We start from the raw sequence: 11,291 nt of genomic DNA, 5'->3' as shown, positions 1-11,291 counted from the left end.
GACACACACCCAAGAGCGTGCGTGGAAATGAGATTTGGATGAAATGGATGACTCGAACTGCACCAACAACCAAGGACTTGAAAAATGACCTTTTTGAGAGACTCTGGACCAGACGGGACTCATTTGCTGTGCCCTCATTTTTGGATGTCTGATTGTGTTTTTGTTTTTGTTTTTCTCTCTGTGTCGTGTTCTTTGTCTTGTGGTGTAAAAAAAAAAAAGAACAAAAAAACAAGCAGATTTGGGACATCTTGGAGCAAGATTGGAGTTAGTCCAACTGTGCACTCCATGTGAATTGTGGTTGATTCACTGGCAAAGACCATGCCACAACAACGAAATATGAAATAATGTTTATTGATAATAGTGATGATGCAGCGATGATGGAGAGATGATGGATCAATGATGGAGCGATGATGGTTTGATGATGGAGCGATGATGGTTCAATGATGGAGCGATGATGGAGCGATGATGGTTTGATGATGGATCGATGATGGAGTGATGATGGAGCGATGATGGTTTGATGATGGATCGATGATGGAGCGATGATGGTTCGATGATGGAGCGATGATGGAGCGATGATGGTTCGATGATGGAGCGATGATGGAGCGACGATGGAGTGATGATGGTTCGATGATGGAGACATAATGGAGCGATGATGGATCGATGTTGGATCGATGATGGATCGATGATGGTTCGATGATGGAGCGATGATGGAGCGATGATGGTTTGATGATGGATCGATGATGGAGCGATGATGGAGCGATGATGGTTTGATGATGGATCGATGATGGAGCGATGATGGTTCGATGATGGAGCGATGATGGAGCGATGATGGTTCGATGATGGAGCGATGATGGTTCGATGATGGAGCGATGATGGTTCGATGATGATTCGATGATGGTTCGACGATGGTTCGACGATGGAGTGATGATGGTTCGATGATGGAGACATAATGGAGCGATGATGGATCGATGATGGTTCGATGATGGAGCGATGATGGTTCAATGATGGAGCGATGATGGTTCGATGATGGTTCGACGATGGATCGACAAGAGTTGGCTGGGTAAAGACTCAGGATGGGGGCTCTGTCTCGGGTAATCAGCCCAGCCCATTCAGAACCCCCTCTCCTTAGATGGTGACCTGTTAAGGTGAAGATGATAGAGACATGGGGTGGGAGGGTGGGGTTGAGAGAGCAGAGAGAGACAACAAGAGATGCTGTGAATAGGCCTTATAAATAGGGCTTCTGGGTAATTAGAGGTGTGGTTAAAGAGTGGAGCGTGGTTACTGGAGGAGTAACAGGTTGAGGCGTGGTCCTGCTCCCGAACCCAAGTTGACGATTAACATCTCCAATTACACTTACAGATGCAGAACCAACAAAGAGTCGCTGTTGTTACAGGTGCTTTGGCACAAAGATGGCAATCCAAGTGAAGTAAATCATTACAGGCCTATTTTTAAACTTTGTTTCTAGAAAAGATGGTCAAGCATCAAGTTGAAAAAAAAACTGTGATCATATCTAACTTTCAGTCTGGTTTTAGAAAGAAACACAGCTGCTCCTAAGGTTCTACATTATTTTTCTACAAGCTCTGGAACTGAAAGACTGTGTTGCCCTTTTAATCGATTTATCAAAGACTTTTGACACTGTTGATTCTCAGCATTTGATTCAAAGCAAAATGACATTGTTGATCAAGCCTTAAACTGGTTTTGCCAATTATGTGTCAAGTTGGCTACTTTTTTTTTAATGTGGAGTACCTCAGGGCTTCATTTTAAGCCTTATTTATTCTATATGTATTAATAAGTAATAAGTAATAATCTTTGCTTTGATCTGTCAAATGTTAAATAGCATTTTTATGCAGATGATTTGGTACTTCACTGTTGCTCGACCTCACTGGAACAGCCCATCCAGTCTTTACAGTCGGCTTTCTCCATGGTGCAGTCTGAAGCTAGTGCTGAATTCAGAAAAATCAAATGTGGCATGTCAGGGGTGTTTTAACTTTAGTCACTGTTAAAACCCAACTCAGAAGACCAACAACGCCACCTGAGCATTAGTGGGCCCAGGACCATATAGAAAACATTAAAAGGCGCACAGATTCGTTGTTGACACGAGGCACATAGACATTTTTAATACCAGATATGATTTATTTATAAATAACTTATTTCTCTGAACAATAAATTCCATAATAAAAACATTAGTCTCAGTGAAATAACACAATCATTGTCCATAAAAACAATCACACTTTTGTTGAGGTTAAGAAAAAGAGGCGAGGTGGCGGAGCATTCTTGTCCCATCCCCCATGACCTACTGCTGGGAAACTTCTGCTGCGCACCCTTGACGGGCAGTGGACGTGGCTAGTTCAACCGGCTACACACACACGAGACCCCAGCTTCCAGAACAACCAGTTGCTAAAGCGCAAACCAGGAGTTCCCCATAGGCAGTGAGGACAGGAGAACAGGGCGTCGACACGGCCCAATCTGAGGCGGAAGTGGGAGTAGCAGAGGAAGAGGAAGTGGCAGAGCGGTTTTTATAGAGTGGAGTGACATTTGCTGGCCAATTTGATTAAAGACCATCCACACTATCACACAAAGCTATGGTATTTTTCAATGGGCTTGCATCAACAGAGGATATCCCCCTGATCAATGTGACTAAGGGAAACTGTACTGAGTTTAAATAACTCAATAAATATAATATATAAATATACCTTGGTTTCATTCTAAACCAAGAGCTCTTCAAAGATCATCTACAAAACTTGGGTTCCTTTCTCGTAATAAAGCCTGTTTTACCCTTGAAGCTCGTAAACATCTGGTATCATCTGGTATCATGGATTATGGCGATGCTCTATAAATCTATAAACAACTGTATATCACGTTTGGAGATTCACAACAGGTTGTGGCAGGCTCACCCTGTGAACCATATGCCAATACTGAATGGGCTTCTTTGGGTGCAGGAGGTTCACACACTGAGTGTATAGAGTAATATGTAAATGTTGCACTACCTACTGTGCCCTCACGCAGAGAGCAGAGGGTCATTATGCCCAGCTTGTCTGGGGAAAGAGAGTGCTTTCCTAAGCTACTCCTGCAGCTTGGAACTCCCTTCAAGTGGACTTGAGGTTGGGAGAACTGGGTTCACTTAGGGTTTTTTGAGCAAAGAAAGATGATCCTTTCAAAATTGTCAGAGCTTTTAAATGTAAACTCTGTTTTTATTTTATTTTTATTATTATTTTTATGATTTGTGTGCTGTTGTATCTTTCCTTTTGCCCCAGGAAACCCTCATAAAAGAGGTCTTGATCTCAATGGGTTCTTACCTTGTTAAATAAAGATTAATACATAAATGAATAATACATATCTAAAAGATAGGCCTGGAGCTTATTACAGTAGACCTGTGCCCACAAGTTGAGTGTGTGTGTGTCACTAAGCACAAGCAACATACAAAGTGCCAGGTTTTTCTTCCAGAACAGAACCATACTTGCCCTTTACAGCAATGGTATGAGCGAAAATAGAAGAGAGAAATATTACAGAAAATATAGTAGAGAATACAGAAACGTGAAATGTCTCATTATTACTTGAAAATAGGAAATAGTTTTATGATGATTTGTTTCTCATTGTATACCTATATACATACAAAATATTGTTTAGTGTGAGACTAGCAGATTCTTCTGGTGCCCTCAGTAATGTCATAATCATCAACAAAGGATTGATTTTTAAAATTAAGTTGAAGGTACAATTTATTGTCCCTGTAGGGAAATGTGTCCTCTGCATTTGCAGATAGGGGCCTCAAATATAACAGCCTTGAACCTCCAAAATCATTAATACAACCCTACTTAGTAGTGCTGCATTCCTAAGTACCGGTAAGTTTGAAATACAATGTTTTCTTCTACTTAATAATCAAATAACCTGTGATTATATAGAATATATATTTAGATTGGTGCTCTAAAGTTTCTGTGTTTAAAATAGTTTTATCTCACAATGAGTGAAGAGATGCCCAATAATAAGACATATTTTAAAGTTTTATTTTAACGCTTTTAACTTTTAACAGTAACACTTTTAAGAGTAGAGATGTAATGAAAGGCTGAACGTGAGGGTGTTTTCTTTGCTGTCTGAGCTCCACGCTCATTACTGAGTGACATAAACAGACTGATACAACAGCTGTCACAGGCTCCAGCACAAAGGTTACTGCTATTAATACACTTGAACACATTCAAACACATAATACTTTATAATACACTGGAGCACATTCCTACTCATTGTTGAATATTGAGGGGCTGATTGTGTTTGATCATTTAATTCTCAGCTCCCCATAAATTGCAGCACCAGAAATCAGAGTCATATTAACAGCAAGGAATGCTGTGAGTGAGCAGTTTCCTCGCCCTTCAGTTACTTCATGAGGAGCAATTTGACACCTAAAGTCTGAGCCGACACGACAAGGCAGGAGCCCGCTCTGTATTTATATATGCGTTTCTAACCGTGGAGGTGTCAAAGAATAGAGACGTCTCAAGACGCCTCTCAGGGTTGGACTCAGCGGTGGCTCACTGGACTGTGTTTGTTGCAAAAGCTTGGACGTGCTGCTTAAAGGCACTGGTTTGAGTGTGGTCTTGCCTCAAATGAAGAACATACCGGATTTATTAACTGTGTTCTGGACTGAAGATCTTCTCAGATGGATTTTGGAGAGTGTGCACATTTGCGATGCCAGGAATGCTGAGGCCTGCTGTCACTGTATTCCGGTTGTACAGTTCTTCATGTCTCTGCAACAGTAGCAAGCCGAGTTACACCAGCGACCTTAAGCTATTTTTATTCATCTTCGTCCTTGGATATAAATTATTTTGCAACTGGATGCAAATATGTCTGTGGTATTGGTGATCTAACTAAACTGCCCTATACTCTGGTTAGTACTAATACTGCATTGTCACATTGTGATAAATCGGAGGTGAACCCACAGAGCAAAGCCCCGAGAACTGAGATGTTCCTCAACACAGGGTTAGTGGTCCTGACGGACTTGGCTGCCCATTTTCTTGGAAATACTGTTTTTCGGCAGCACTTCCACCTGTTGCTGTCAGTGCTGCTGATGTTTGGGCCTGGACTCAGTTTTTGGGTGTCTCAGCACAGCATCTTTGCCAAACGGACCCACTTCCTGTACAGGTGATGGCTCTTCATCTCTTATAGTTTAATGTACATCCACCTGGACAGGTTTACATCCTGTTAATAAACCAATAACACTGTTAATTTCTGCTATTTAAAGTTGTAATATGAGTATGTAAAGTTCACCTTCACCTCTTTGAGAGTAAATATATCTTCTAATTAAATATCTGTAACTCTTCTTGCTTGTTTGTGCTCCAGGATGTTCCTGCGCTCCGGATGGGGTTGGACCTGCATCTTTGTGGGCTCCTTTGTGTTTGTCCTCTCCTTTTCCATTCGCCGCTCTTTGTCTCTGTCCTTTCGGCACCTGTCCCGCCTCCTGCTCGCAGGAGGGTTGTGGCTTGGTTTCTGTAAACTTCTGGACCTGCTGGAGAATGCCACTGGCAGCTGCTATGAACCATTAGTGGCAACTTCAGATGTGTCCAACGGTCAGCCGCTGCTGGTGCTCCATGAGGGAGAGAGTAAGGTACAGTGTCTTAGAGCCGGGATGTTGTGGAGGGGATATGAAGTATCAGAGGATGTCTTCCTTCTCTGTCTGTGTTGTTTGCTCCTGGCTGAAGAAACAGCAGTGTTTGGTCCCTATCTGAGCCTGGGCGGAGCCTCGGACGCGCCGCTCAGGATCCTCTTCTTATTTTGTGTCGTCCTTCTTAATCTCTGGATCTTTTTATTGCTATGTCTGTTAGCTTATTTTCCCCAGTTCCCCACACAGCTTTTGGGAGGAGCACTGGGCTGCTTGAGCTGGAGGGTCCTGTACCAGGGCTGGTACCGGATGGGTCCAAGCTGGTACTGTCCAGGGAGACCGGGCCTGGGACTACTCAACCCTAAGAGCTGTTTGAATGCAGAGAAGGAACATAATAATAATTATAATAATAATAAGTGACATATTGAACTGAGTTATAAAGTTAACTCAGGGTGGGTTTACTTAAGCTAGACCTCTTAACATTTATTGTCAACATTAAGTTGTGAATACATTTTCAACATTAAATGCAGTCAATCATCCGTGTTTTCTGTCTGGTTTGTAACATTTAGCCCAATGGGCTTTTCAAAATCAAGGTTATATATTTCCAGCTCCTTTATTTTATATTACAGTTTTGCCAGTGTGTATCAATGGTTTACATGCATTATTGTCGGTTAAATAAAATGATTCAATTAATTTACATGTTTTATTGGTAAAACATTTTCAGACAGAAAATATTTACAACATTTTACACTGCAACATATTGCTGGTTCAACAATTCACAAGACAATACATTTTATAATGTCCAAAAAATTACAAAATTTCCCCATGTGTGGACAATAAAGGAATATCTTATCTTAATTAACTGTAATGAGATCGTTAGCTCATTTCATAATAATTTTAACCACCAAGGCAATTTTTGCTTAGTAGAAAAAGCAGTTTTTATCCATTAATTTAATTTTAAATATATTATCAAAAATATACTCATGTAAATTTGCTTAAAGAACTGCATTATTTGCAACTGGAAATCTGGGCTTTTGAAAATGCTTTGACTCACAATGCTACAGAGACAATGTGCATCACAACTGGTACTGCTGACTGAGGCTGTTCTGTGCGGCATCTTCATGTAACTTCAAACAGAAGAAATAAATAAACTAATAAGTCTCTAATCAGGACGAGGGAGCGGGTAAGTCCATAGAGTCCAGCGGTTCCCAATGACAGTTCATTAAAGCTTCATAGAGCTCCTCACTTCGCTGCATAAAGTCCTTGTTCCACTGGTCGACGTCACAGACACCAAGAGGTTCTGAAAAAAAACACAGTCAACAGAACAAAACCAATTAAATTCTGCATCATTCCGACAGACCTGTGAAACGTCCACCTAAAATTTGTTCCAATTCAAACTGAAGCTGTTCCTGAACCCTTTGGAGTACAAACAATTGACTCGGCTCTTTGAAGCTGAGACTCTGTAGTTTGGACTTCTCTTGTCAGATGTATTATTTTGTCCTGTTAGCTTATTTTTTATTTTTATTTCCATTTTATTTATTTTTCAATTTTTTTTATTTTTTTTCTTCTCTCTATTCCATATTAAGAATATAAGAGGTTCTGTACATAGGAGTTTTGTTTATAAGAGTTTTTTTTCTATTAAGAGTGTTATCCGTTCCTTTCTTCTGTATCGACTTGTGTTGCAGCACCAAAATTTCCCCATGTGTGGACAAATAAAAGGCATATCTTATCTTATGTTAGATTTGCTCTAATTGTAATTGACAATCAGATCCTCATCAATCCTGCCTAGACAGTAGACTGAGCAATTAGGCAGAATGTGAATATAAAAGACACTTTTTTTTGTAGGTTTGGAGAACAACTTCCCAGAATGGTTGATTGGTTGGTTATAGCGTTATTGTTATATTTCACATCCCAGGGGTGATAGCCATTTTTAATCGGATGGTGTACAAAATGGAATAAATGCTGAAAATTTCAACCGGGACAGAAAGAGTTAAAATAGAATAAAATATTTTTTACAAATCGAGTTGAACCTTGTAATGAGTTAAAAGTGTACTCTGAGTACCGAGTACGGAGTTGACACTAAATATAACACTTGTGTGTGTGTATTTCTGTGTTTATTTTCTTTTAATGTACCTTCTGTGCTCTCAACCGCTGCTGGATTCGTTGCCTCTTGACTTTGCTGAAAGGGCATGAAGACAAGTAAAAAATATATTACTGATAGTATTTTCAACAGTTGCTTTGAGACATGAAATAACAGTCCTTACATCTGTGGCAGCTGTTGTGTCTGTGGGCGCAGATGGGCCGCCCACGGGAGGCGGGGGCATCATGTGCCCAGGAGGGGGATATCCATAGGGGCCGTAGTTATAACTGTACCCAGGGCCGTAGCCAGGAGGGTAGCTGGCGTTGTAGCCACTGCCGTAGCCACTGTACTGATCATAACTGCCCCACTGTGGGTAGTACCCTCCTGTCCCACCCGTGCTGCCATAGTAACTGGTTGGAGTCTGACTGTAGTTTGTGTACGTGTTCTGACCTTGGAAAGTGCCCACCTTCTGACTGTATACAAAAACAAACATTAAAAACACCTTCCAGGCCAGATATTTTTTGAAAGTCTACAAATCATACCTCTTTGCAACAGCGATGCTCAGTCTGAGCGGTTTGCCGGCGAGCATTGTACCTTGACATTCCTCAATGGCTTTCTTCTGTTCATTCTCGTCTCCAAACTTGACAAACCCATAGCCTCTGCAAGTCAAAAAGAGTTACAGCTCCTAACCTTCAAAGCACACACGCTATACTTACAGAAAAAAGCCACTTATAAGAAAATTGAATATAATGGGTATTATTATTGTAGAACTGAAACTTGTTGTTTTACTTTTAACATGTGGTAGCATCACTTGATTTGTGAGTTGCTCTTGCTTAGCCTAAATGGGGAAAACAATAGTTTTAGCATAAAATGGCAAGAAAACAGTTTTCAGCCTTCGAAAATAGACGAAGATGTATTGATGTTCAACGTCCAGAGGCCAGCCAAATATCACACAGCATATAAAAGAAATGATTTTAACTGAATCAAGTTATAAGAAAAAATATATTAATAATTACAATTTCTCCCAAAAAATGCAGACTTACCTGGAGTAGCCGTACTGGTCAGTGACTACTTTGGCTCCTTTGCAGGAGGGGTACTTCTTAAAAGCTTGGTGCAGCTGGTAGTCGTCCACCTCAGAGGCCAAGTCACCAACAAACACTGAGAACTCCGGTCTGGGAAGTTAACCAGATGTGTTGCATATATAATAATCATAATAATCATAATATTATTATTATTATTATTAGAAGAAAAAAGAGTGGAAAGACATCATATGACTAACCCTGGCTCAGGTCTTTTCCCGTAGGTGGCATAGTTTAGTTTGAACTTGCGGGGCTGCACATGCAGAAGGAAAAACAAATACTAAGCACTCTTTACAGACCTCAAGGCTTGTAGTATGGCACTGATATTGCTGGAATAAAGAATGGAGTTATAGTTGTTTTTATTTAGATTTACATACCTCTACCACCCAGAACAGCCTTTAGCCCATTCCTCAGTTAGTTCCTATAAGAGACTCTATGCCCCAGCTTCAAACAAAGTACATTCATGTACAGGCAGCCTCCTAGATACTGTCAGCAGCAGGTCAGGCTGGTGGACAGCGGAGCTCAGCAGACTGGCCAGCTCAGAGCATTTCAAACACAACAGCCAACTACAGCTTACTATTGCACACTCAAACATATTATGCAGTGTTACTTATTGTGTATGCCTGTCTGAAGCAGGATTACACTTATATTAAAAAACAATCCAGTGTTTCATGGCACATTCATAATTAATACAATTTAATCATGATAAGAATAATTGCCATGGTAGATGAGATCTGCAGCAGGTCAAATTAGTTTATAATGTGGGAAAAGAAGGTCAGATTATGGTTATATTAGAACCAGCATTGTATACATATATATGTATTTTTGAGAGTATAATTAAGTATTTAGTAATAGGCAAGTAAAACTAACCGGGTTGGATCCAGGTACAAGTTTTCCATTAAGACGCTGAACACAACGCTCAACACTCTCTTCATCTGCGAGCTCCACAAAGCAGTATCCTGCAGAACCACTGTAAAACACACAAGTCATGGAGACACAGATAGAAACATCTGACCCTTCAAAATGCTCTATCATCACAATGTTCAAAATACCAGAATGGAGGCGACTGAGGACCAAATGAGGTTGATCATTCAGAACAGATCTCAATGCGAATGGTTTTAGATCTTTATATCAAAAAAGTAACAATTTAGAATTTCCAGGGTAGAAATGTCAATGAGTTTGCTTTTCTATTACAAAGGGAAGGAAAAAGACACTATTTTCTCGCCTGAAAGTTGCATTTGAGCTTCAAAAAAATTTACATAATTTGCAGTAAACCATTAAATACATCTGTAGATAAACTGTTGTCTTTTTATATGTATTTGTCAAGTAAAAGTTAAAGGGGCTGTGTGTTTGGTGAGCAAACCCTACCCTGTGATTCTGTGTGTGATGATCTTCACTCCAAGAGGTGACTCGCCCATAGCACTGAAAGCCTGCTTGATGAAGTCCTCGTCCATGTACGGGTCCAGCTGAATAAAACATTCACACGAGGGATCTCAGTCAATTATGCAAGGCTAGAATGTAAACAAGCGAATAATCTGTTTCGCAATAACGGAGTTAGCAAAGGATGCTGCATGGTAATGCAGTGTGAACCAACTCATGAAATATACATGAACAAAACCTACGTCTCCCATCCATAGACTTGTTTGTCGGTTGAACATCATGTTGTTAAAATGTGCAGGTTATCTTATAAATCGCCCAATGAAACAGATTAAATTAAGGTTTCTCTCGGTGGTTTATGTCTGGTGGTCGGTCAAAGAATCCACTTCCGTCCCATAACTTCCTCTGCTTTTCCATGGCAGATTGGACGTGTTACTGCTCCATGGTTACTGCCCTCTGCTGGTCATTGAAGACATGTTTTATTCCCATATCGATACAGGTTTCTCAACCTATGGGTCGCGAAATGATTTCAGGAGGTCCCTATATGATGAAGGGGAAAAATGTTGAATTGATGCATTTATTTATTATGCATCTTTATGCATGATAAATATTATATATTATATTTTCATATTAAATATATCATGCAGAATTTAACATCTTTGAGTTACGTGCATTCAGGGCAGGCAGTGCTGCACCCGTCAATCTTGGGAGGAAAAAAACATTCTTATAAAATATAATAAGTGTTAATATTTGTCATCTAATATGTATTTTAATCCCCTTTTTCTTTAATCCAATATGGAACAATAATATTCATTTTATCAGACTGTTCGCATGTCCTGTAGCTCCTGTTCAGGTACAGGGAGGCGCGGGGGAGGCGCAGGGGAGGCGGGGCGATGAGGCAGCACCTCGCTCTGCCTCTCGGAGCACAGTATAACGCCTCACAAACTGTGCTGGTGCGATGCAAATAATGTGTCCTACTGTCCCTCTGTATATACAAAATAAAACACTTCCATATTCTGGATAATGTATGAAATGTATCTCTGAAACGTGTTTTAGGCTCGCAGATTCATTATAAAACTACAGTAAAAGTTCACTCGGTGAGGCAAACAATTCATCTGACTCATGGCAGAGGCTGCTCCTGAGCTCGTGGACTGTTTAATCGTCTCGTTAT

The 11,291-nt window shown here is 40.4% G+C and overlaps 2 protein-coding genes across 2 annotated transcripts; one reads left to right on the top strand and one right to left on the bottom strand.

Annotated features, from left to right (window-relative positions):
• Positions 1 to 4,449: 4,449 nt before the first annotated feature.
• On the top strand, positions 4,450 to 6,123 carry fitm1l (fat storage inducing transmembrane protein 1, like). The gene is made up of 2 exons (XM_072440930.1): positions 4,450 to 5,127; positions 5,326 to 6,123. Exons 1-2 carry the CDS (start codon positions 4,949 to 4,951, stop codon positions 6,002 to 6,004), a joined length of 858 nt encoding a protein of 285 aa, XP_072297031.1. The 5' UTR covers positions 4,450 to 4,948; the 3' UTR covers positions 6,005 to 6,123.
• Positions 6,124 to 6,273: 150 nt separating this feature from the next.
• On the bottom strand, positions 6,274 to 10,539 carry LOC140356153 (tRNA selenocysteine 1-associated protein 1-like). The gene is made up of 9 exons (XM_072440928.1): positions 10,366 to 10,539; positions 10,112 to 10,209; positions 9,614 to 9,713; positions 8,944 to 8,996; positions 8,708 to 8,836; positions 8,207 to 8,323; positions 7,849 to 8,137; positions 7,718 to 7,763; positions 6,274 to 6,884 (listed from the first exon to the last, which is right to left on the bottom strand). The coding sequence occupies exons 1-9, from the start codon at positions 10,402 to 10,404 to the stop codon at positions 6,751 to 6,753; spliced, it is 1,005 nt and encodes a 334-aa protein (XP_072297029.1). The 5' UTR covers positions 10,405 to 10,539; the 3' UTR covers positions 6,274 to 6,750.
• Between the last annotated feature and the right edge of the window lie 752 nt (positions 10,540 to 11,291).

This window comes from Eucyclogobius newberryi, unplaced genomic scaffold, assembly GCF_026437365.1.
Source record: "Eucyclogobius newberryi isolate DKJ021-1_F unplaced genomic scaffold, fEucNew1.0.hap1 SCAF_12, whole genome shotgun sequence".
NCBI lineage: Eukaryota > Metazoa > Chordata > Actinopteri > Gobiiformes > Gobiidae > Eucyclogobius > Eucyclogobius newberryi.
The sequence above is the reverse complement of the archived record's forward strand: the minus strand, read 5'-3'. Positions and strand labels throughout refer to the sequence as shown.